Here is a 27,831-nt window from a genome sequence, read left to right as displayed (position 1 = left end):
GTCTTCTATTCAGGATTTCACATTTCAAGACTGGCACAGAAAGGGCATTAGATGCTTTGAAGATCTTTTCATAGACAATCGCTTTGCAACTTTTGAACAGCTGTCTGTAAAGTTCAATCTACCCAACACTCATTTCTTCAGCTATCTCCAAATTAGACATTTTATCAACCCTTTAATACCAAACTTTCCTGAAGTACCTGATAAAAATGTTGTGGTCTTGTTCCTTCGTATGAATCCATTGGGTAAAGGTTTAATATCCACTATTCGATATGTTAGCGATTTTGAGGCAAGCCCCCTTTGACAAAATTAAAACTGCCTGGGAGCATGATTTAAATTTTCCTCTGACTGATGAGGTTTGGGATTCAATTCTCAAGTCAGTTAATTTTTTTTTGAGTGTGGGCATGCGTAGGTGTGTCCATGTGTGTGCGATGTTGGCGGGACAATGTCTTTTTCATGCCTTTACAAGGTGGGGATCGAGAGAGGGAGAGACTGTGTGGCCGCCACTCTTCACACAGACATTTTGCAGTGTTTTTCCCTTTATTTTATGAGGTTGAGTTGCGATCTCGACACTCAACTCGGCACGGATGGAAAGCATACTTGGGAGTGGACCCAACTAGGTTTGAACCCTGGAATCTCCGTTCCAGAGTCCGGCGCTGATGTCATTGCGCCACCAGCTGGCCCCTCAAGTCAGTTAATTCAACTTCTTTATGTGCTCACCACTGCCTTTTACAGTTCAAAGTTGTACACAGGGCTCATATGTCTAAAACTAAATTATCGCGGTTCTATCCTAATATTAGTCCCTGTTGCGACAAGTGTAAAGGGGGCAAGGCTTCCCTTATTCATATGTACTGGGCTTGTCCTAGCTTGGAGAAATTCTGGAGAGATGTCTTTTTAACTTTATTCTATATACTTAATTGCTGTTTGGAACCTAACCCTCTAATTGCTCTTTTTGGCACCTCAGGAGAAGTTGACACGCATCTGAGTCCGACTAAACGTCGTACATTGTCTTTTGCCTCTCTTTTGGCCAGATGTGCAGTCCTTCTTAAGTGGAGAGATGTTGCCCCACCCACTCATGCTCAATGGCTCAGACATTATGTCCTGCTTAGACCTTGAAAAGATTCATTATTCACTTCTTAATTCGGACATAAAGTTCCAAAAGGTATGGGGACCGTTTCTTGAATATTTTCGTAATTCCTGTTTAGATTAAGGGTTTATCCCTCCTTTTTTTCTTTTGCATTTAAATCCCTTACTTCCAGCTTCTTTTGGTTAAGACTTGCATTTTTTTTTTGATGTGTAAACATATTGTAGCTCAGGTAGTAGGCAATATACCTTCTTTTTATAAATACAGCTCTGTGGTGATAAAAGTCTGATCAACTTTTCTGTATGTCGTAAGGTTGGCTTGGAGTTGGGTAGTGGGAAGGTGGGATGGTAACTAACTATATGATTCTACTATGGGTACTTTTCCTTAACTGTTATGAACTATATATTTGATATGTTTTGCACTGTATAAACCTCCATTTTTTACTGTTTTTTTTGTTGTTGCTGCATTGTAGAAACTAATAAAAAAAAAGTTAATTAAAAAAAAAAGAAATGGCACATATCCACCCCCCTCCCCCCCTCCACACACACCCAACATTTCATTCAAAGTTGCACTGACGATGTTGCCTAGCTGGGTAACAAAACGTCTGTAAGCTAACAAGCCAGCTTGGTGAGCCACTCAACAACAACACCCTTCTCCATATACAGCATCTGTTCCCATGCTCCATCCCAAGAATATCTGTCGTATAATTTTGGAATCTACCATTTACATCTGGAGAAAATTCCTATTTTTCTAAATATCATGAGACTGCATAATTCTAGTGCTGTTTCAGAGCCATGATATTTTAAACTTTGTGACAGAAATAAAACCAGATGCAGTACTCCAAATTCTACCCTAAGTACAGGTGTCCCCCGCTTTTCGAACATTCGCTTTACGAAACCTCACTGTTATGAAAGACCTACATTAGTTCCCTGTTTTTGCTAACAGAAGGTGTTTTCACTGTTACGAAGAAAGGCAGCGCGCCGGGAAAAGCAGCATGCGATTTAAAAAAAGGCAGCTCGCGCCCTGGGCAGCCGCTCTCGCCCGGATTTGGAACGGCATTCTCTCTGGCATTGCTTGAACACGTGCCTGTGAGCAGCCGTTTGCAAGATGAGTTCTAAGGTATCGGAAAAGCCTAAAAGAGCTTGTAAGGGTGTTACACTTAGAGTAAAACTAGGCATAGTTAAGCGTTTCGATCGTGGTGAACGAACTAAGGACAAAGTGAGTTTGGCTTGTGGAAGTTGACAAAGATGATGTTGAAGAGGTTTTGGCATCCCATGACCAAGAACTGATAGATGAAGAGCTGATGCAATTGGAAGAGGAAAGGATAACTATCGAAACCGAATTCAGTAGCGAAAGTGAAGTCGTCCAGGAACTGAACGTGAAGCAACTACGTGAGATTTTCGCTGCAATTATAAAGTACGACTTTAATTTTGAAAGGGTACGTCGGTTTAGGGCATATTTGCAAGATTGTTTGAGTCCTTACAAAGAACTGTATGATAGAAAAATGCACGAGGCTCAGCAGTCAAGCAAGCCTTCCATATCAGCCACAGCAGACGACGAACCTCGACCTTCGACATCGAGATAGGCAGACATAGGAGAAGATGACCTGCCTGCCCTAATGGAAACAGACGACGATGAGATGACACCCCCGTGTCCCACCACCCCAACCCCCGGGCCGCGGACAGATACTGATTCGCGGAGAATGCAGCGGTAGCTGGGAGGCACCTAGCACGTCTTTAAGAAAAAAGCCGAAATAAACAAGCTAATTAATTAGGTGCCACCCGGCACGTAATTGTCGGCCCAGATCAGAGGCAACTGCACCACCCAAACTCCAATGACTCAGTCTAACACACCATCATCAGTGTGCTCGGCAAGCTGTCTTCCCGATTCCCGTAAGTGATACTACACTGTACATACATTATTTCTACTTTATAAAGGCTGTGTATTTTTATGTGTTATTTGGTATGATTTGGCAGCTTCATAGCTTAAAGGTTACTGGAGAGAGTGTTTCTGCCAAGAGCGCTTGCGTGAGATTTTCGCTACGGAGAACAGTGCCGGCAATGATTGTGGAAAAGTATTTCTACTTTATATAGGCTGTGTATTCATCATATCATTCCTGCTTTTACTATATGTTACTGTTATTTTAGGTTTTATGTGTTATTTGGCATGATTTGGTAGGTTATTTTTGGGTCTGCGAATGCTCACAGAATTTTCCCATATAAATAAATGGTAATTGCTTCTTTGCTTTAAAACATTCCGGCTTACGAACCGTTTCATAGGAACGCCCTACCTTCAGATGGCAGGGGAAACCTGTATAGGATGAAAATTGCATTTTTGTTGAAAGGACTTGAGAATACATATGTTTTTGCAAATTCTATAAAGCATTTTACGAAATTTTTTGGCATATTAAACCCATCTCACTGAGTATTTTGCATTTTTATTTTGGTAGCAATTTAGTTGGAACTGCTAACTTCATTTGTTTGATTCATCGCTATCAGAAAATTCCCACACTTAAAAGTGCATCAATGAGTTATTAAAGAGTTTAGCTAATGTTTGGTTATGTTGTTATGTTGAGAAAATGCAGTGTTTTGTCACCGACTCTGAATGCCTGTTAGTTTGGCATGAAAAATTTTAATCAGTGATTGGCTGTTTTTTGTATTTTGACTGCCTTTATCCTAAGTTGGTGATGATTAAACTCTGGAGGAACTTAGTTGTTTTTGATGTGCATAGACATAGGAGCAGAATTAGACCATTCGGCCTCTCCATCATGGCTGATTTATTATCCTTCTCAACCCCATTCCCCTGAAATAGGACTATTTCATAAAATGGGCAAGGCTTGTTTTTCCCCTTGAACAAAAGAAGCTGAAGGGTGGCCTGATAGATATAAAATTATAAGAGGCTTAGATGGAGTAGCTAGACAAAATATTTTTCCATTTGGAGAGGTATCAAAAATAAGAGGGCACAAGTTTAATGAGGGAAAAGTATTTTAAAGGGAATTTGAAGGCAAGGATTTTGCAGAGGGAGTGGCTGATATCAGGAACTCTTTGCCAGAGGAGGTGATGGAGTTAGATGCAATCTGACAAGGAGACAAGGCTTTGAAGGATATGGACCTAGTCTAGAAAAATGGGTTTTAGTGTGGATAGGCAGAATGGTCAGCAGAGGTGTATGAGCTGAAAGCCCATTTCTCTCTTGCATTACTTTATGACTATATGAATTATTGTTTGAAATAAAAGAGAAATATCAGTGAAAATGTGCATGTAGTTCTGCACTTTTGTGAATAATCATAAACACAAGAGATTCTGCAGGTGCTGAAAATCCAGAGCAACATATATAAAATGCTGAAGGAACTCAGCAGGTCAGGCAACATCAATGGAAGTGAATACACAATTGACATTTTGGGCCAGGACCCTTCATCAGGACTGGAAAGGAAGGGGGAAGAAGCTAGAATAAGAAGGGGTAGGGGATGGAATGCAAGCTATATGGTGATGGCTAAAGCCAGGTGGGTGGGCGAGGGGGATGAAGTAAGAAGCTAGATGATGATGGGTGGAAAAAGTAAAGGGCTGGAAAAGACAAAATCTGATACAAGAAGAGAGTGGATCATGGGAGAAAGGAAGGAGGAGGGGCACCAGTGGCAGGTGATAAGGCAGGAAGGAGAAGAAAAGATTTGAGGGTGGGCCAGAATGGGTAATTGAAAAGAGTGTGGAGGGGGAAAATTTAAAGGAAATTGGAGAGATCAGTGCTCATGCCACCAGATAGAATGAGAGGTGTTGCAGCTGCAGACTGAGTGGCCTCATTGTGGTAGTAGAGGAGGCCATAAACAGTCATGTACAAACCCCATTTCCAGAAAAGTTGGGATATTTTCCAAAATGCAATAAAAACAAAAATCTGTGATATGTTAATTCACGTGAACCTTTATTTAACTGACAAAAGTAGAAAGAAAAGATTTTCAATAGTTTTACTGACCAACTTAATTGTATTTTGTAAATATACACAAATTTAGAATTTGATGGCTGCAACACACTCAGCAAAAGTTGTGACAGAGTTAAAATGATTGAAAAGTGCACAGAATATTCAAGTAACACCAGTTTGGAAGACTCCACATTAAGCAGGCTAATTGGTAGCAGGTGAGGTATCATGACTGGGTATAAAAGTAGTGTCCATCAAAGGCTCATTCTTTGCAAGCAAGGATGGGTCGTGGCTCACCCCTTTGTGCCAAAATTCGTGACAGAATTGTTAGTCAGTTCAAAAGGAACATTTCTCAATGCAAGATTGCAGAGAATTTAGGTCTTTCAACATCTACAGTACATAATATTGTGAAAAGATTCAGAGAATTCAGAGACGTCTCAATATGTAAAGGACAAGGTCGGAAACCACTGTTGAATACGCGTGATCTTCGAACCCTCAGGTGGCACTGCCTAAGAAATGGTCATGCTACTGTGACAATTATAGCCACCTGGGCTCGGGAGTACTTCGGAAAGCCATTGTCACCTAACACAGTCCGTCGCTGCATCTAGAAATGCATCTTGAAACTGTATTACACAAGGAGGAAGCCATTAATCAACTCTATGCAGAAACGCCAGCGAGTTCTTTGGGCCCGAGCTCATCTCAGATGGACCAAAAGACTGTGGAACCGTGTGCTGTGGTCAGATGAGTACATATTTCAGCTAGTTTTCAGAGAAAACAGGCATCGAGTTTTCCGTGCCAAAGATGAAAACGACCATCCAGATTGTTATCAGCGAAAGGTGCAAAAGCCAGCAACTGTGATGGTATGGGGGTGCATCAGTGCTCACAGCATGCGTGAGTTGCATGTATGTGAAGGTACCATTGACTATGAGGTGTATATTAGGATTTTAGAGAGACATATGTTGCCATCAAGGCGACGTCTCTTCCCGGGACATCCATGCTTACTTCAGCAGGACAATGCCAGACCACATTCTGCACGGGCTACAACAGCGTGGTTTTGTAGACACAGAGTGCGTGTGCTTGACTGGCCTGCTGCCAGTCCAGATCTATCTTCTATTGAAAATGTATGGCGCATCATGAATAGGAGAATCAGACAACGGAGACCACGGACTGTTGAGCAGCTGAAGTCTTACATCAAGCAAGAATGGACAAAATTTCCAATTGCAAATCTACTACAATTAGTATCCTCAGTTCCAAAACGATTAAAAAGTGTTATTAAAAGGAAAGGTGATGTAACACAATGGCTCTGTCCCAACTTTTGTTGAGTGTGTTGCAGCGATCAAATTCTAAATTTGTGTATGTTTACAAAATATAATTAAGTTGGTCAGTAAAACTATTGAAAATCTTTTCTTTGTACTTTTGTCAGTTAAATAAAGGTTCACGTGAATTAACATATCACAGATTTTTGTTTTTATTGCATTTTGGAAAATATCCGAACTTTTCTGGAAATGGGGTTTGTAGATTAGGAATGGGGATTGGTATTTAAATGGTTGGCTATCAGGAAATCCTGCTTTTTGGTGGATGGAGCAAATTTGCTCAACAAACCTGTCCCCCAGTTTACATTAAGTCTGACCAATGGAGAGGAGGCTGTTTAGGAGGACCAAATGCCGTAGATGACCCCAGCAGATTCACAGGTGAAGTGTTGCCTCTCCTGGAAGGACTGTTTGGGACTCTGATTGGAGGTGAGGAACAATTATCAGGGAAGGCTTTGAACATGGACTGTTCCACATAGCCAAAGAAAAGACAATAGTTGGTGCCCATGGCTACACCATGAGTTTGGAAAAAAGTGGGAGGGGCCTAAAGAAATTGTTGAGTTTGAAGACCAGTTCCACCAGACATGGGAGGGTGGTGGTGGAGAGAACTGGTTGAGTCTGTTGCCAAGAAAGAAGTGGAGAGCTTTAAGGGCTTCTTAATAGAGTGTACAGATACTGGACATCCAGTGTGAAAATGAGGTGATTAGGGCCAAGAAATAGACCATAAGGCCATAGACATAGGATCAGAATTAGGTCATTTGGCTCATCGAGTCTGCTCTGCCATTCTATCAAGGCTGATTTTTTTTTTCTATATATCCTTCTCAACCCCATTCTCCTGCCTTCTCTCTGTAACTTTGACACCTTGATTAATCAAGAACCAATCATCTCCGTATTAAATATAATAAATGACTTTTGTTGGCATAGCTGTCTGTGGCAGTAAATTCCACAGGTTCACCACAATCTGGCTAAAGAAAATTTTCCTTACCTCTGTTCTTTATGGCTGGCCCTCTTTTCTGAGGCTGCGCCCACTGGTCCTAGATTCCCCAGCTATAGGAAATATCCTCTCTATATCCAGTCTATCTAGACCTTTCAATATTTCATGGTTTCAATAAGATTTCCCCCTCCCCACCCATTCTTCTAAACTTCAACCAGTACAGGCCCAGAACCACCAAACACTCCTCGTATGTTAACCCTTTCATTCCTGAGAATATTTTTGTGAACTTCCTCTGGACCCTCTCCAACACTAATACATCTTTTCTTAGATAAGGGGCCCAGACTGCTCATAGTACTCTAAATGTAGTTGACCAATGCCTCATAAACCTTAAGCATTTCATCCTTCCTTCTGATTTCTTGTCTTCTCAAAATTATTATTAACATTTGCCTTCCTTGCCACCAAGTTAACCTGCAAGCTAACCTTTGCACCTCTGATTTTTAAATTTTCTCCCCATTTAGAAAATAATCCATGCCTTTATTCCTTCTACCAAAGTGCATGACCATACACATCCCTACACTATATTGTCTTCCATCTACCAATTCTTTGTCCATTCTTCCAGTCTGTCTTAAGTCCTTCTGGAGACATGTCATCTAGTGCCTTTTCACATTGGTCAGTGATTTAATAGTCATAGTCATACTTTATTGATCCTGGGGGAAATTGGTTTTCGTTACAGTTGCACCATAAATAATAAATAGTAATTAAACCATAAATAGTTAAATAGTTATATGTAAATTATGCCAGGAAATAAGTCCAGGACCAGCCTATTGGCTCAGGGTGTCTGACCCTCCAAGGGAGGAGTTGTAAAGTTTGATGGCCACTGGCAGGAATGACTTCCTATGACGCTCTGTGTTGCATCTCGGTGAAAGACGTTCTACAAGACAGCAGTCTAATTGGAGTTCACTCACTTTTAAAATACAAAACTTTGCTTTTTTATACTTGGGACCATTGAAAAGGTATGGCAATATTTACTGGCAAAATAATGATGCAGTCTTTACAACATATGAGGGCACAATGTGATCTAACCTTGAAGCAGCCATGCTGAGTCTCCTGTAAGTTATGTGCATTTAAGAGTGTATTGGTATAACTGCACCCAGCAAACATTTTAAATCTAGGATGTTTTGAAATCCTAGCTAATATTTGTCTCCTAATCAACAACACTAAAAAGAATAAACACGAGATTTTGCAAATGCTGGAAATCCAGAGTAACACACACACACACAAAATGCTGGAGGAATTCAGCAGCACTGACAACATCTATGGAGGAGAATAAACAGTTGACCTTTTGGGGTGAGTCCTTTTATCAGGACTCACCAATCCTAAAGAAGGACCTCAGCCTGAAGCGTCAACTTTTTGTTCCCCGCCATAGATGCTGCCTGACGTGCTGAGTTCCTCTAGCATTAGTGTGCGTTTCACCAAAATGGATATTTGCTCTTAAACAAGCTTGTGATTTGTTATTTGCAGTTTAGAATGAATTGTTACATGCTTGGGTTCTTAAGAGCTGTGAAAAGTGTTAAATGACTGGAAGTATTTTTTTTGTAGGAAGGTGATTCAAATAGTCTCAACTGATGTTTTATTGTGGCTGTCCACATAAGGTATGTTTTGTGGAGGTTTGCTTCTTGATGGTGACTCTCTTCAAATTATTGGGAAACCCACAAGAAATTGAAAGCTTAGCCTATTTGTTGAGAAGTTAAAAGCACTATCTCAACAAAAAAAATCTTGTTTCACAATCACTGGCTGTGAAAGCCAGAAAAATACTTCCAAAGTGCATGTGCAAATAGCAATTAAAGTAATTAAATGATACATTTTAATTTTGATTGCTTTTCAAAAAGTACCAATGGATGTTTTGCATTCACTGAAGAAGTTAAAACTTTAGTTTAAAATCCCATGAACGCTCTGTTAATGCAGGACACCCTACATATTATATTAAAATGTCAATCTAGATTATGTGCTCTGGTCACAGATGGGATGATTTGTCCACTGTAAGATTCAAAGAAGCTATCATTTGGAGCAAATGGGTTCCATGTAATGGCAGAACAATAGGACAATATACTTGTTTAAAATTCTGTGATACAGTTTTCATGCTGCATTTGGAAAATTATTCCCAATTGTGAATAATAATGCATATTAAAGGAGCAAAAGAATTTCAGGTAGGCTATATACTTTAATGCATTGGGCTTAAGATATTTGTCACACTGCTTTTTAAGTAGTGTGCCTATTTTAGTTAAGAAGTACAAATAATACTTTCAATTCTGTTTTTTTTCAGGCCTTGCGACATGGCTTTCTTAATTTTGAAAAATTTGATGTGGATGAGTATGAGCACTATGAGGCAAGTTGTAACCCTCCCTTTCGTATTCTGTAGAAAATCTTTTGTTTATTGAATTAATATCAAGTAAGTGCATAGTAGTGCAGTGGTTTACTCAATACTTTATAGCACAGGCAACCTGGTTCCAATTCCCACTGCTGCCTATAAGGAGTTTGTATGCAATCCCTGTGACTGTGTGGGTTTTCTCCAGGTTTTCTCCCACAGTCCAAAGACGCAACAGTTGCTAGGTTAATTGATTATTGTAAATTGTCCTGTAATTAAGGCAAGGATTAAATCAGAGGATTGCTGGGCAGCGTGGCTCAAAGGGCCTATTCTGCGCTGTATCTCTATAAATAAATACATAGGTTAGAAAATTAGAGATGGATGTAGTTTTCTGAAGAACATATTGCAAACAAGGATACAAACGCTGTTACTGAGGTATGGCAATCTGTATTTGAGATTCTACAAACGGAAGTCCGTAATTGGCTGGTAATCTGTTTTTAATGTTATAGCAACCCACTGTCTTTCCTCCTTCCCTCCTGAATGTTGGGGCACTGATTAATAACAGACATCTTGTGTATCTTATCACTGTCTACAGAATAAGTGAAAGCCAGCGCTCCAGTAAGAAAGACATGCAATTTTAGCATCTTTCGCAACCTCTTACACCCAAGCCATTTCCTTGTATTTCCGGAATGTTGCCATTTATACTTTGGCCTATGTATACATGTGATGGACAACATTTTATCTTTGTGCATACCTTCTACTGATTGGGCTGTTCTCATATGAAAGATGAAAATAATATTGCCTTGGCCTTTTTCTTTCTTTCTTTTCAAATCTTTTTATTGTTATATTATACAAAAGAAATAACACGAGTACATTGAAGTAACAACACTTACAATATCTCAAAAAAGGCATTATCTTAAAGATTGAAAAAAAAAATTTGTGATAACAAAAAAAACCTACTAAGCAGAAAAGTGAGGAAAAAACAAGAACCCATTAGATGTACAATCCCGGAGCCATGCGTCATACAAAAAGCTTCTAAACATCAAACCGCCAGCGAGAAAAGAAAATATGCCAAAAAATTTATAATTAGATCGTGGAAAAAATCAATTAGCTCAAATGATAATAATGAGCAAATGAGCCCCATCTTTTCTCAAAATCAAATAAAGGTTCAAAGGTTCAACTTCTAATTTTCTCCAAACTAAGACATAGCATCACTCGAGAGAACCATTGTGACAAAGTGGGAGGTGATATATCCTTCCACTTCAACAAAATGGCCCTCCTAGCTATCAATGTAACAAATGCAATAACATGTTGGTCAGACACAGAAATACCATGAATATTTTGAGGAATTATTTCAAAAAGCACAGTTTTTTAGGTTGTAGGTTAATTTTGAGTGCTTTAGAAATTGTTGAAAAAAACGACTCCAGAACTGTTGCAATATAGAACAAGACCAAAACATATGTGTCAGTGTAGCTATCTCAGTTTTACATCTATCACAATGACTATCAACATTAGAAAAGATTTTATGTGTCAGTGTAGCTATCTCAGTTTTACATCTATCACAATGACTATCAACATTAGAAAAGATTTTAGAAAGTCTCTCCTTCGTCAAATGATAATGATGTACAATTTTAAATTGAATCAGTGAATGGCTAGCACAAATTGAAGAAGAGTTAACCAACTTCAAAATCCGTATCCAATCCTCTGTCATAAAAGTCAAATTGAGTTCCTTCTCCCAATCCTGTTTAATCTTAGATAAAGGACGCTTATCCCATTGTAATAATAAATTATAAATTCTTCCAATAGAAACCTTGATCGAAGGATTCGTACTCATAATAGTATCTAACAGGTCAATGTCCAATATGTAAGGAAAATTACTTAAATATTTTTGTAAAAAATGTCTAACTTGAAGGTATTGCAGAAAGTGTTTGAGTATGAGAGAGAATATTTATCAATTAATTGTTCAAAAGATATCAATCTATCTTCTTCAAATAAATCCAAATTGGATCGCTCAAAGAAGGCTTAAAAAAGTAATTTCAATACGTTAAACTACGAAGTTTAAATTTTTTAAGATTTGAAAAAATTGCAGAACTGGAGCCAAATTTGTAAAGAATACTTAATCACTGGATATAGGTTTAAATTAACAACTTTAGCTAATTTTAGAGGTAAAGTAGCTCCCAATAATGAGGTTAAATAAAACTGTTTACAACTTTCAGTTCCAGGTCTACCCAGATTGGCCGATCACTCTTATCAACCCAATATAACCAAAAAGACATGTATCACACATTAACAGCCCAATAATACATTCTTAGATTAGGCAAAGCAAGACCTCCATCCTTTTCCAATTTTTGTAAGTGACAATTACTAATTCTTGGTCTTTTATTATTCCAAATAAAAGATAGAATAATAGAATCAATCTGATTGAAAAACTTCCTAGTCAAAAAAACAGGAATATTCTGAAATAAATATAAAAATTTCAGTAAAATCATCATTTTAACTATATGAATACGACCAACAAGTGAAAATGTAAGTAGACTCCATCTACTAAATAAATACTTCATCGAGTCTACTAAAGAAACAAAATCGGCTTTATAAGGATCCTTATATTTTTCAGTAATTATAATACCTAAATATCTAAAATAATCCGTGACTTTAAAAGGAGTATTATCATATGTAGAGACAGAATGATTTAAAGGAAACAGTTCACTTTTACTAAAATTTATTTTATATCCTGAAAAACCTCCTTATTCGTTAAATAATTTTAACAAGGCAGGAATAGATTCGTCAGGATTGGATATATAAACCAATAAATCATCAGCGTAAAGAGAAATCTTATGCATAGTGTCATTCACAAAAATCCCATGGATATTTTTAGCCTCATGAAGAGCAATAGCAAGGGGTTCTAATATTAAATTAAACAACAAAGGACGTAACGGACAGCCTTGCCTTGTCCCCCGTGAAAGCTGAAAAAAAAGGAGACCTACAATTGTTGGTAACAACAGTAGCAATAGGGGCTTTATATATCATTTTAATCCAATTATTAAAATTAGCACCAAAGCCAAATTTCTCTAAAACATTAAATAAATATTTCCATTCAACTCGATCAAATGCTTTTTCAGCATCCAAAGATACAACACATTGTGGAGTTTTAAAAGAGGACAAATATATAATGTTAAATAGTCTCTGAACATTTGAAAAAGAATAGCGACCCTTTATAAAGCCTGTTTGATCTTTAAAAATAATTTTACCCAAAACTTTCTCCAACCAATTGGCTGTTATCTTTGACAGAATCTTAGCGTCGACATTCACTAATGAAATAGGTCTATATGAAGCACAGTCAGTGGGATCTTTATCTTTTTTAAGAATTAAAGGAATAGAAGCCTCATAAAAAGTAGAGGGTAAGTCACCTTTCTCAAAAGAATCCTTAAGCATTTCCAACGGAGGAAGCAACTTTCCAAATTTTTATAATATTCTACAGGATAACCAAGTCCCAGGGACTTACCAGATTGCATTGAAAAAATAGCTTTATGAATTTCGGCTTCAGTGATTTGAGCATCAAGAGTTTTTTGATCCTCAGCGGAGATTTTAGGAGGCCTTTTTAATAATAAACATTTCTTTCCTGCAGCGTGTTGAAAATGGTGATATTAACTGGATCATCAATGGCAAATTTCTGGCTTTTAGTGGACCCCATCCAAAAAGCAAAGTTGAAAATGGTGAGAAAAATATTTTAAAGTAGTTTTTAATTTTTTGCTTTATACAATACTGTATGCTCAATTTGTAAATGTTTACAAAATTAATGAATACTGCTCAAATTTGGCCTTAAATCTTCAAAACCATTTTTCATTGTGGTGCTGCTTTATTATACCTTGTGAAAAGGCTACTGTTTACAGAACACAGATGTGTGGTGAGAAGCTGATTAAAATTATGCTTTTAAATACGTATTTATGTTTATTTTTAAACAAAATGGGATGATCTAATTGGCCAAAGCTTACAGTGTAAATTTATGTTTGGTTGCCCACACCCTCAGTCACAGAATCTAGGTTATGTACCATGGTTTCTGATTGTGTTAAATTTATTGGATGCTTACATCTCAAATTAGGTGCAAATCTAAAATCCCAGACTAGATTGTAGCTAGAGCTTGTAGTAAAAGTTGTGAAATTCTTTCTTTTGGTATGTTTGCTGTATTCTTTATCAACAATTTACTGGAAATTGGATTTATTTTAAGTAATTTATGTTTGACTGCTGATTACAGGTTTAAAATGAATTTTTGGGCAAGAGGTGGCGCTACTGTATAACTAAATGTGTTCAGTATTTAAAAATGATCAGTTACTAATAACATCCTAGTGACAGTTCCTTTCTTTATTCTGTTTGTCTGAAAAATCTGGATAATAGGAAAACTTACACAGGCAGTATTTGAGGAAATTGTGCTTCAGCTTTTTGTTTTATTGCTGCCAGGGCCTTGTATTTTAATTTGTATTTGTAAATCATTTATGCAGTAAGGTGGCACAAGAATATATATTTTGAGATTTTGGATTAAGTAAAAACCATTCCTAATTTATTTTCTAATTATGACTAGGAATGGTTTATCTTTAGGAAAAGTATGATTTTTGTAGTGAAATGGTTTGTATCAAGTGCATAATATTGGGCTTTTGGGTATCTTGTTTATTAATTGAGATAAGCAATTTCTTATCACGAAGGACCTTTGGGAACAATCAAGATTTTTTGATCCGTTATCTTTCTAGTGATTTAGTTTTAATTCAACCTACCAGTTGAATGAATTGGTTCTCTCAAGACCAATGAATCCACTGGCGCATTTATAAGAAATGAGAAATATTTTTAATATATTCCTATCATTTATAAATATTTTAATAGATTTTTAAAAATATTAATGAAAAGAGCAAGATTAGGTCGACAAATCACAAACAAGAGAAAATTTGCAGATGCTGGAAATGAGAGCAACACACACAAAATGCAGGAGGAACTCAGCAGGCCAGGCAGCATCTATGAGAAGAAAGTACGGTCCTGCTGAACGGTTTCAGCCTGAAACGTCGAATGTAATTTTTTCCATAGATGCTGCCTGGCCTGTTGAGTTCCTCCAGCATTTTGTGTGTGTGTGTTGCTAAGATAAGGTCGTACTGGAACTTGTTGGTGTGGTCAAAAATGAATCACAATATTATTGAATGACAGAGTAGGGTTGGGGGTTTGTTCTTTTATTTCTTGTTGTGCTTATTGAGATTAATTAAATTTTGTTTTCAATATTCCTTAGGTTATCCTCTCCATGCGCCAGAAGCCTATTTTCCATACTTCAGGAAACACGGTGTTACCACAATCATAAGACTTAACAAGAAAATTTATGATGCTAAACGCTTCACAGATGCTGGGTTTGCACATCATGACCTGTTCTTTGTTGATGGAAGTACACCAAGTGATTGTATTTTGAAAAGATTTTTAACAATATGTGAGAATGAGGATGGCGCTATTGCTGTACATTGTAAAGGTATAGCCTATTGTAATGCTGTTAATTTTCTAACCGCTATTATTTTTTTCCTCACCAGTCTTCAACTTTGCAGATCCATTATGCCCTTAATTTTTCCAAAGACTTGTTGATGCTGCTCTTTCAGTACATATAAGGCATTCTGCACTGCTTTGTATAATGTGCGTAAATGTGCCAGCTGCTTGGCTACTCATTTATGTCCATTTCTAATAATGAGTGATTTGAATCTGGTATGGTTTTGGCATTTAAGAATGTAAGAACATGTTAACTATGTCATAACAAGATAAACCTAACAACTAAAGCATTGTGTGTAATTGATCTGACACATGGTTGCTACACTATGAGAAGGATAAAGTTACATTGGGGTTCACCAGGATGTTGCCTTGATGAGGAATTGTTATGGGGAGAAATTGGATAGGCAGGTTTGGTTGCCGTGGAGCAAAGCCGGCTGAGTCAAAATCTGAATATAAGTACTTAAACTTGTAAGAGTTGTAGGGCAAGTGGTCAGAATTGATTCTTTATGATAGTAATATCAAACACAAAATACAGTTTAAAATGAAAGGAAGGAGTTTTAAAGAGGATATGAAGGGAATTTTTATTTGCATAGAGCAGTTGATAATCTGGAACTTGCTGCAAGGAGAGGTGGCGGAGTCAAATGCAATCGCAACTTTTAAGAGGCATTTAGATGGTCATTTTTATATAGACAAGGCATTGAAGAGTATAGATACAATGTAGATAAATGGGGTTAGTGTAGATGGGCAAAAATGTGGCCTAGGGTTGGATATGGTGGGCCAAATGGCCTATTTTGTGCTATACAACTCAATGAACTCTGGGCACTAAAGCCTTAATTCAATTTGGTCTTAAACATTGGCAAAGATGCACAATTGTTTCATTTTAGGTGATTAATTTTCCTTCTTACTAGTGTGAAATGAATTATGTAATACCTACTTAATCACAAATGTAGTGTAAATTGATTGAGTAGGATCATAGAATTACAAGTTAGTGTGAAAGCTACATAAAACCTGTTTTACTTGAAAATGATACTTTCACAATGGAATCTTTCTAAACCTGCACTTTATCACACGGTAATTTCTTTTTCAGGTTTACCAATTCCTCTAGGCTAAAGGAAAAGAATCTCTTCAATGATTGGTTGGGTGGGGAGCGGTTAGAAAGGTTTTTTTTAGTTTAGTGACAGTTAATGGGAAGAAACCAATATAGAACAGATAAGAATCTTTTAAGTGCTTTGGCAAATGGAATGGAATTGAATAAAAGTTTGTCTACAGTAACTTCAGCTTGATGGATTATTGCATTTAGACCATAAGGCCATAAAATATAGGAGCAAAAGTGGCCATTCAGTCCATCGATTCTGCTCTGCCATTCAATCATGTGCTGAGCCAATTCTTCCAATTAACCCCACTCCCCGCTTTCACCCCATACCCTTTGGTGCCCTGGCTAATCAAGAACCTATCTATCTCTGCCATAAATACACCCAATGACTTGGCCTCCACAGCCGCTTGTGGCAACAAATTCCACAGATTGACCACCCTCTGACTAAAGTAATTTCTCCGTTCTAAAAGGACGTCCTTTAATCCTGAAGTCGTGCATAGATTTGTTTCAATCTAAATAATATGTAATACTTTTCATAACTTTGTGTGAGTATGATAGTTGACACTGTGTACAGAGAGTATACAAAATATATTACTGCCCCATCAAAGATACTTTTCTTGGATATATTTTTGTACAAACTATTCAGTCCTTACAAATGACAGAAATAGTCTGTTTAAGGATTCAAAACAGGCAAGTGTCTGCTTGAGCTAGTTTGTGAAGCTTACCTCAGTACTATTGCTGCTCTGATTCACCTGACTTTGAATCATATAATCCAGACTGATGCTGAGGGAGTGTTGTGTAGTTTGAGTGGGTAGGTTTTCATTGGCTTGTAAATTATACCTCTCCAAATACCACCCTTCGAAGAGCACTGCAATATATTAGAATGCAATGTAAAGAAGAGCATGAACAATTTCCCCATAACTAAGTCAACATTCATCCCACGACTAATATCAGAGTAGTTTGCAATACTTTAACAGATTTGCTGATAATCTGTGGAAGATATAGGCATTTATTTAGCATTCACTTCAAGGCCGGAGCATACCACACACAGCACTAAATAACACTGAATAATAAATGCACTCTTCCACTCAAATAAAAAAATTTAATTAAAAATGTCAGAACTTTTAAATGTATAATGGGTATTAAAATTGTGCCTTATTAACATGAGTAAAATGGATAAAATGCACCTTATTTTAGTTAAGATAGAGAAGTGCATTTTCCATTGACTTGGAAGTAAATAGTGAATTGTACCAAAAGTTGCTTTATTAAACCTCAAACTATTCTGGATCCAAGTAATTTGCTAAATTGCTCTTCAATCTTGATCAATCATTCATTCATTGTCATGTATTTAAGAAATATTGAACAAATTTTACCAAAATTATCCCGTCAGTTTTTGTTGCTGTGTATGTGGCCAAACCAGTTTAATTCATAAGATAAATATTTCACAGAGATGAAGTGAATCCAGATCATGATCATATTTAGTGTTTGTTTATTTATTGGAAGTTTGATGTTGATGTAATTATGTAAACACCCTAACAAATCTTTCTTCATTTCAGCTGGTTTAGGAAGAACGGGCACACTAATAGCATGTTACATGATGAAACACTACAGATTCACTGCAGCAGAAGCCATAGGATGGATTAGAATTTGCCGACCAGGATCTATAATTGGTCCACAGCAGCACTTCTTGGAGGAGTAAGTCACAAGTTTATTTTAGAGTATAAAATACTTTATGTAGCACAGTAGAAGGTGTTATTGTGTATTATGATAAAGCAAGTAATCTTGCACCCAATGGAGTCAAAGAAAACTACTGTAATTTGCTGCAAGTCTGCTAGAAACAAGTTATTTTAAAGGATGAATAATTGCAACTTCAGATACAAATCACTTTTATGTTGATGAGTGTAATAATTTTCAGTTATACTTTGAAAGCCTTTATTAGGTTATTTGGAAGTTAGAAAATACCTTCATAAGAATGAAATGAAATACTAACTCTTTAAAGCATGGCTTGTATGATATAGAAATAGTGACTTGTACTGTGCTGCTTCCTTTTAACTTAATTGACTTTCTTGCATCCTTCACATACATGAGGAATAAAAATCTTTACGTTACGTCTCTGTCTAAATGTGCAATCATAGTAATTCATAATTTATGATAAATAGAACAATCAATCTAACAAAGAAATATACTCAAATCATCATGTTAGTCAGTTTGATGGTCTGGTGGAAGAAGCTGTCCCTGAGCCTGAAGCTGGAACAGATTGTGGTTGGGGTGGTTTGGGTCCCCAATGATCCTTCAGACCCTTTTTTCACACCTATCTGTGTAAATGTCCTGAATCATGGGAAGTTCACAATTACAGATGCGCTGGACTGTCCGCACCACTTTCTGCAGAGTCCTGCGATTGAGGGAGGTACAATTCTCATACTAGGCAGTGATGCAGCCAGTCAGAATGCTCTCAATTGTGCCCCTGTAGAAAGTTCTTAGGATTTGGGGGCCCATGCCAAACTTCCTCGACCATCTGAGGTGAAAGAGGTGCTGTTGTGCCTTTTTCACTACACAGCTGGTGTGTACAGACCACATGAGGTCCTCAGTGATGTGAATGATGAGGAACTTAAAGCTGTTCACCCTCTCAGCTCCAGATCCATTGATGTCAATAGGGGTTAGCCCATCTCCATTCCTCCTGCAATCCACAACCAGATCCTTTGTTTTTGTGACACTGAGGAAGAGTTTTTTTTCTTGGCACCATTATGTCAGAGAGATGACTTCTTCCCTGTAGGCCACTGTTATTGTTTGAGATTAGGCCAATCAATGTGGTGTTGTTGGCAAATTTAATTACAGATTAGAGCTGTGGGTGGCAGCACAGTCATAGGTGTACAGGGTGAAAAGGATGAGACTTGGTACACAGCCCTGAGGGGCTCTAGTGTTGAGAGTCAGAGGGGTGGTGATCTGACAGGAAGTCCAGGATCCAGCTGCACAAGGCAGAGTCAAGGCCGAGGTCTCTGAGCTTCCTGTCGAGCCTGGATGGAATCATGGCGTTGAATGCTGAACTGTAGTCCAAGAACAGTATTCTCATTATAAGCATCCTTCTTCTCCAGATGCATAAGGACGGTATGTAGAGCAGTGGCTGTCCCTGTTGCACAAGGTAATTTGTGCAGATGAATGGCTTCAAGGAGGAAGGACCAGTACTCTTGTGGGGAAGCCTGTTTGTTCGAGGTGGATTTTGAGTGACATTCAGGAGGTGGTGTGAGCTTTCATGCAGACTGGGTCCAGTGTGTGAGTTAAAGACAACCTTAAGATGAGCTCCAAATTGTGTGCAAATTTGGACTGGGTTAACTGTAATGGGCCCTTTTTATTTTTTTTTCTTTTCTTTTTCCAACCAACTGTTTGATAAAGCTGTCATTTGTAAATATCTTTATAATTGTGTGCCATCTGTTATTGCCAACCATTAATTGCATGGGGGCAATACTTACACAGTATTTGCACAGATCAGGGTTCAGGTGGTCAAGACATCCCAACCTCCCAGTTTTGATGGGACCTACATCATACCAACCTGAGACGTATGGAGTTTGAGAAAGGTGGTTTTCTCACTACAGAGTCCAGTGGCTGTTAGCAAAGGGCTAACAAGCCACGTTTCTAGAAATGTCTGGTTAAAAAAAGATATCACTTCCAATTTTTTTTTTAAGTGTTTCTGCTGCAATGGGCCTTGATTGGAGTGGCTTCCACAAGGGAGCTTGGGACAGGAGACACTCAGCTGAGAGCAGATTGTATGGTTGGAAAAGCAGGGAGATTCTGAGAAGATTTGGGCCAGTTTCTTTATCTGACTATTTAGTGTCAGTTTCACCAACCCGCCAATATTTGATATCTACTGTGAATTTTGTCCGTATGCATTGTTATAAATTATGGTTCCTAATACTAAGTGGAAATATTGGAAATCATAGCCTTGTGGACCATTCCCTAGTCCTAAATTACCTTGGTTGTCATTTGTTCCTTCAGTCTTAAAACTGGTGAATCTGATTTTTCATCATGAAATTTAAATTTACATGACCTTTTCTGAATCTCTAGTAAGACGACTAGATCACAGATAAGTGATGCATCAGTATTTCATAAAATAAGCTCAGTGATCTTGTCTACAGCTGTATAATTTAATGAGTTTAATTCAGTGATCCTGACTTTGGTATAAATGTAGTTAGAGGTGCAGAGCAACATGGTACAGATACAGGCCCCTCAGTCCTTCAAGTGGCAGATGGAATACAGTGTCAGTAAGTATATGGTCATGCATTTTGGTAGAAGAAATGAAAGGGTTTATTATTTTCTAAATGGAGAGAAGATGCAAAAAACTGAGGTGCAAAGGGACTTAGGAGTCCTTGTGCAGGATTCCTGATAGGTTAATTTGCTGGTTGAGTCTGTGGTGAGGAAGGCAAATGCAATGTTAGCATTCATTTCAAGAGGACTAGAATGTGAAAGCAAGGATGTAATGTTGAGAATTTATAAAGCACTGGTGAAGCGTCACTTGGAGTATTGTGTGCAGTTTTCGGCTCCTTATTTCAGAAAGGATGTGCTGAAACTGGAGAGGGTTCAAAGGAGGTTCACAAAAATGATTCCAGGATTAAATGGCTTGTCATATGAAGAGAATTTGATGGGTCTGGGTGTGTATTCACTGGAATTCAGAAGAATGAGGGTGAACTCATTGAAACCTATCAAATGGTGAAAGGCTTTGATAGAGCAGATGTGGATGATGAGAGGAGCTTTTTTATGGTGGGAGTCTCTAAAATCAGAAGACATAGCCCCAGAATAGAGGGGAGTCCTTTTAGAATGGAGATGAGGAATTTATTTAGCCTGTGTGGTGAATCAGGAGTCATTGCCACAGAATGCTGAGTGTTTATGTATATTTAAGGCAGAGGTTGATAGATTTTTGATTGGTCAAGGCATGAAGAGATACGGGTAGAAGGCAGGAGATTGTGGCTTAGAGCTAAATTGAATCAGCCATGATATGGTGGAACAGACTTGAGGGGGCAAATGGCCTAATTCTGTTCCTATATTTATAGTCTTATGGTCTAAACCACTGTTCACCCAGCTAGTGCTTATTTCCTGTGTTAAACTCATTTCCATTTAAGCCCCACACCTGCATGCACTTATCCAAATGCTTCTTAAGTTGTACCTGCCTCGACCACTTCTGCTGGCAGCTTGTTCCATGTACTCACCACCCTGTTGTGGGGCTGGAGGGGTGGTTCTTTTTGGGTCTCTAAATCTTTCTCCTCTCACCCTAAATCTATGCTCCCTTGTTTTGGACTCCCCTATCCTGGGGTAAAGACTGTAGCCATCCACTTTACTTATGCTTTTCATAATTTTAAACATTTGTATTAAGTCATTTCTTATTTTCCTGCATTGCAAGGAATAAAGCTGCATTCTGGCCAACCACTCACTTTAGCTCAGTTCCTGTAGTTCTGGTAATGTCCTCACAAATTTTTTTTGCTGCCTTTTCAATTTATCCTGTGTGATGCCAAAACCAAGTTATCAGACGATTGATGCTAATGAGAGAGATAAGGGAGACAATGGAGAAACGTTCAAAATGTTAATGAGAGAGGAGAGAGCGATAACAGAAAAGAAACACAGTTCAGAATATTGACAGACTGGTTGCTTTGAACCTGAACTGTTTGAAGTTTGATGGACAGGCGATACCCCAGCAGGAGGATAAAAAGAACACGTTCGCTAAGGCACGACACACCACGAGACCCTGGAAGAGTGGTGTGTCCCCACAAGTTGGTGGGAGTTTGGAGGTCCGGTTCGCAGGGACCGACCGTATACTCACAGGGTGTAAAGGTACGATCGGTGGGAACCTGGTGTGTGTTTCCGCCTTTGCCTAGGTGCCAGGTTCACTGCAGAAGAACGGTCGTATCCGGAACGGAGAGGTCACAGTCGGTGACCACAGTGGGATAGAAGATATAAAAGGGTCCACCCGAAACCAACTGCGAAGAACATCAAAGGTCTGCCTGAATCAAATTTGCATCCTCCTCCCCCCCCCGCCCCCAGGCACAACAGCGATTACTGCGAACTGTACTAAGCTGAACTGAACTCTGCGTCACTTAAGACTGATCATTTTACCCCTAGACTGCAATAGAGCTTGGTTGATTCCTATTATCCTAGTTCTGTGTACATGCGTGTATTATCATTGCTAATCTGTTGCATTCATATCCTTACGATTGGAGTACTGTGTTACTTATTTCTTTAATAAAACTTTATTAGCTCCTAGAAATCCAGACTCCAACGAGTGGTCCATTTCTGCTGGTTTGGCAACCCAGTTACGGGGTACGTAACACCTGTCTTTACTATAACAGGGTGACCAATACTCTACACAGTACTCCAAGTGTGGCCTCCCCAGCAACTTGTACAACTGCAGTTTAATGTCCCAACTATACTCAATGTCCTGCTTGATGAAGGTCAGCATGCTAAGTGCCTTTTTCACCACCTTGTCCACTTGCAACACCACTTTCAGCACACTGTGTACTTGTACTCCCTTGGTCAGTCTGCTCCAGTGAATGCAAAGTAATTGTGGGACTTCACTGTCTTTTTACTTATTACAGTTTCTTTCCAGGTCCAGCAGAAAATTCCATCAGTCCTCATTTCTGTCCTATTTTCCTGCAAGTTGATCGCTCTCATGCCTATCAATTCTGCTTTGATACTTCTTGACTCTTGTTTGCAGCAGCCAGTTAACCTACTGGGTTATCATTAGGAGGTGATTTCTGGCTGAAACCTTAAATGTTGATAGAGAAAATGTAGAGACCTCAGACTGTTAAGTATCTGAGGTTAAGATCGAATCCAGTTCCTGGAGCTGTGAGGCAACTATTTTGCTGCTGGTCTACCATGTACCCTTCGTAATGAGTAAAAATGCCATTTACCTTTTGATCCCTTGGTACCTGGGAATACCATTCTAAACTACTATTTAAAGATTGTGACACAAAGGCAAGGATTCCCTTTCCATTTGATATGATTAATTGAGCGAACAGGTTCTCATTATAGCTTGTTTTTTTTTCTTACTCCCTACACAAATACAGTGACCTTATCTTTGTGCTGGATTATATCTCTTTCTCTGTAATTTTGAGTCTTAGCTATCTTTTATTAGAACTCATGTATATTACTCAAATGGAACATGTCTCCAGGATAGTGTAATATTTTTGTAATGTTGGGTTACGGAAATAGCAATGAAGGTCTGATATTGCAACAAAGATAATACAAATTTGTTTTCGCTCATGATACACTGGGGGAGAAATAGGAAATGAGTATATGGCTTTAAAAAAGGATCCATTTTGAAGGGGATGGTTAATGATACCAAATACAGTAACACTGAATGAACTCATGCATTTTACAATATGTTCTCCTTGTCACTGAAATCTAGAGGGTTGATAGTGTTTGTGAGATTACCCAAAAGAAACTAACCAACTTTGCTTACATTTTAAAACAGTGCTAGAGGTACATGTGCATTTAGCTTGTACATTCTCATTTCTTATTCTGTCTATAAGCTTCATATTTAAATACTAAAATGAAGGTGTATCTTTCGAAATGCACTCAATCTATCAATTTTGAAATTAACTATCAAAGTTACTTATTTTCAGTAATTGTTCATTAGACAATTGTATTGTGTTGGGCACATGGCCAAGTGGTTAAGGCGTTTGCCTGGTTATCTCAAGGTTGCTAGTTCGAGCCTCAGCTGTGGCAGCATGCTTATGCCCTTGAGCAAGGTACTTAAGCACACGTTGCTCTAGTCTGTGCGAGGAGTGGTGCCCCACAGAGACTTCCAATCTGCGCCTTGTAAGGCATGAAAATGCCCGACGCAGGCCTCTCATGGTCTGAGTTGACGTTCCCTTTCCCTTCATTAGACCAAAATTGGTATAATGTAATTATATGCTTGTAAAACCCAGGACATGGAGTATACATCTGAGATTGAAAACCTGATTATTAGTTTCAGTTCATGGGAGATGATTTATCTGCCTTTTTCATAACTTTGAAAATAGCTGTTGTATTGGTAGAAAATTTGATCGGAAGAAACTTGGAAGTTGTTTTCCATTTGGCATTGTTTAATACATTTTATTTCTTGAGTTTTATGGAAAATATTGAATATTGCCCCGTACTACTTGTAAGGTTCATTACTCTCGTCACATTTTGATACCAACTCCTGTTTTCATCCTGAGAGGCGAAACACAATATAGCACATTTCTTTTTAATTTTTTGATTCTTTGTTAAAAGCTTTTTTATTGGTACCATCTATATCTGCATGATCTACATCTGGAATGGAATAGTGAACCTGGAGTTGAATTTTATTTTAGTTAGTGAAGGTGACTTTGTTTTGTGTAGGCAGTTATGTTTAATGATCAACTATGGCATGGTATGATGAATAAAAGTTGCACGCATTCTGATCAGTTTTTGCTGTAGTTGGTCAAGTATAATCTGATGTATAGTGCATATTTACATGTTCATTTGAATTGCCAAGAGCTTGCCTTAAATTGCATAGGCATTTATTTGCATCTGGTCTATTTACTTCATCATATCTGAATATTAAGGTTAATATTATTAGTACTTGAATTTTTAAAAGGCCTTTGACAAGGTGCCACGCATGAGGCTGCTTACAGGAAAAACTCTAGCATGGATAAAACAGTGGCTGATTTGTAGAAGGCAAAGAGTGGGAATAAAGGGAGCCTATTCTGGCTGGCTGCCGGTGACTAGTGGTGTTACACTGGGGTCTGTGTTGGGACAGATTCTGAAGTTGAATATCAGTGATTTGGGTGATGGAGTTAGGTGGAGGGACTGGTAGTTTTGAGGAAGTAGAGAGGCTACAGAAGGACTTAAATTAGGAGAATGGGCGAAGAAAGGGCAGATGGAATATAGTGTTGCGAAGTGTATGGTCATGCACTTTGGTAGAAGAAATGAAACGGTTGACAGTTTTTTTTTGTATCTTCTCGCTTTTAGAAAATAGAGGTGCAAAGGGATTGGGAGTCCTCGTGCAGGACTCCTGACAGGTTAATTTGCAGATTGAGTCTGGTGAGGAAGGCAAATGCGATGTTAGCATTCATTTCAAGAGGACTGGAATATGAAAGTAAGATGTAATGTTGAGACTTTATAAAGCACTGGTGAGGCCTGGCATGGAGTATTGTGAGCAGTTTTGGGCCTCTTCTCAGAAAGGATGTGCTGAAGCTGGAGAAAGTTCAAAGGAGATTCACGAAAATGATTGCAGGATTGAATGGCTTGCCATATGAAGAGTGTTTGGTGGATCTGGGCCTGTATTCCTAGAATTCAGAAGAATGAGGGGTGACCTCATTGAAACCTATTGAATGGTGAAAGGCCTCGATAGAGTGGATGTGGAGAGGATGTTTCCTATGGTCGGAGAGTCTTAAGACCAGAGGACACAACCTCAGAATAGAAGGGTGTCCTTTTAGAACAGAAACGAGGAGGAATTTCTTTATCCAGAGGGTGGTGAATCTGTGGAATTCTTTGCCAGACAACTGTGTAAGCCAAGTATTTATGTATATTTAAGGCAGAGGTTGATAGATTCTTGATTGGTTAGGGCATGGAGGGAAATGGGAATAAGGCAGGAGATTAGGGCTGAGGGGAAAATTGGATCGGCCATGATGAAATGGGTTAAATGGCCTAATTCTGCATGTGTATCTTATGATCTTATTATACTGTGACGCTCTGGGGGCGGTGGGGAGGGGCATGGTTGACAACCCGCCCCTGCATTTCTAATGACCAGCACTGTTTATTGTTTTTGTGCTAAAATGCTTTTGTGGGATTATGGTGGGAAGTTCCAGTTCATTTACAGTTACATTTTAGGTTGGGTTATATAGTTATTTGCATGTGTATTTGTGGTTACCCTAACTGTAACTGGCGTGTGTGATGGTCACCTCCCCTGTCTGTGAGAGACTGGCTGGGTTCACTGTCCGGGGCATGGTGCCCAGTCTGTTTTGTGTTTATCGTAATAAAACAGTTGTTGAGTTAGCGAGCTTCCTCGTCTGTTATTATGGACCAGAGAGAGAGAGAAGAGAGAAATTTAGATTATGAAGACACGCAGTCCTCTTTTATGGTCATTTAGTAATTTGTTGTCAATTAGAAATTGCCTTTAAGCTCACGAGAGAGCATAGGCCATCAACTTTTTGCTGTTGATGTTTCTGTAGCAGGCAATTTCTTTTTTGAGGTGAAGTTGCTAGCACGACACTCAACCCAGCACGGATGGAAAGCGTGCACGGGAACCAGCTGGATTTGAACTCGGGACCTTCCGCCCCAAAGTCCAGCGCCAATGCCACTACGCCTCCAGCTGCCATATTATGGACCAAAAGCTTGCCACAATACTACAATGGAGAAGACCATCTTAAAGAGTTTTCTTACAATGTGAATTGACTGCAGTTTTCACCTCTTGTACGTCCATTGCATTCAGTCTTTGATATTTGTTTAACACGCCTCCCTACCCACTTGTGAAGTCTCACTTTTTTTCATTTTGCCTTCATAATGTGCCTCCTCTGCACTGCAGCTAAAGGTGTTCAGATTTTGAAACCAGTCCAGCATCCCTTTAGTACAAATTATTGCTGCAGCTATTGTACAACTGAAAGAGCCCCATGTAAGTGTTTTGTATAGTCTGCTTTATAACAGAACTGAAATTAAAAGGGAATGATGCTAGATCCATTGCAAATGGGTGGGAACTTTGCCATGAGCTGAAAGATGGAAAAATAAATTGTAACTTGTCAGCTGAGAAATTATTATAGTTCTTTTATGTGACAGCTGTCATTGATCATTGTCTGTATACTTCACAGTTATTCCTTTTGAGTTGATGGGGCTTTAAACATTTAATTAGATTGGTACTACCAATTATCTTTTAAGCTTTAAAAAAATGTGTAAATGTTGGCCTAGCTCTGCCACAAGCAAAACAAGCCAATGAGGGAAATTGCATATTTTCTTCATGGTCATAAATCTGTTCTCCCCTTTTCCTCAACAATATTTCTTATGCGTTTGACCTTTGTCTTATCCAAAGATAAGTACGAGTGTGGATACTAAAGAAAGCAAATGTGTATGTGAGGGGGGTGGGGTGCGGGGAGGAGTGAGAAAGTAGTTGGAGAAATAAGAGAACAAGGTAATAACAAAGATAACCACCTGTATAAAAGGTCTTTGAAGGAAAGGAACAGAGGTATAGTGGAAATTGAGGCATTTTGGTGAGATCACAACTGATGTATGATCTAATTCTATACATCTGCCATGTTGTCTTTATCTTTTAGATTAGTTTCAAATGTGTTAAATGTGAAATTTTGACTTTGAACAAGCAAACAAGCATTAACTGCTGTGGATAGAGTGCATTCCAAACTTTTATCTCTTGCTGTGCAGAGTAATATTTCCAAATTTCACTTCCAAAAGGCCCCACTCATTTTTTTCTTTTTAAACTGGTCTTGAACTACCCAGCCAAGAGACATAATTCCTTATTTCATCATCTATATTTGTCCATTGGTATATTTACCCCAAGAATGAAAATGTGTGTGTTGGTGAGAAATCTCATTTGGTTCATTTATTTGGCATGAAATCACCTCAGAAAATTCTAGTACCTGTAATATAATTAAATGGTACAAAGAGTTAACCTACCCGAGTGTCTTGAGTTACCAGAAA

General features: G+C 38.4%; 1 protein-coding gene across 1 annotated transcript in view; it reads left to right on the top strand.

Annotated features, from left to right (window-relative positions):
• The window catches only part of cdc14ab (cell division cycle 14Ab), a 137,220-nt gene that overhangs the window by 59,868 nt on the left and 49,521 nt on the right, over positions 1–27,831 (top strand). The window contains exons 7-10 of the mRNA XM_072274105.1: positions 9,555–9,617; positions 13,222–13,309; positions 14,863–15,093; positions 17,754–17,892. Coding sequence (XP_072130206.1) covers positions 9,555–9,617; positions 13,222–13,309; positions 14,863–15,093; positions 17,754–17,892 — 521 coding nt within the window. The remainder of the gene's footprint in view (positions 1–9,554; positions 9,618–13,221; positions 13,310–14,862; positions 15,094–17,753; positions 17,893–27,831) is intronic.

This window comes from Mobula birostris, chromosome 12 (genome assembly GCF_030028105.1).
Source record: "Mobula birostris isolate sMobBir1 chromosome 12, sMobBir1.hap1, whole genome shotgun sequence".
In the NCBI taxonomy this organism is placed as follows: Eukaryota; Metazoa; Chordata; class Chondrichthyes; order Myliobatiformes; family Myliobatidae; genus Mobula; species Mobula birostris.
This window is presented reverse-complemented; position numbering and strand designations above follow the sequence as displayed.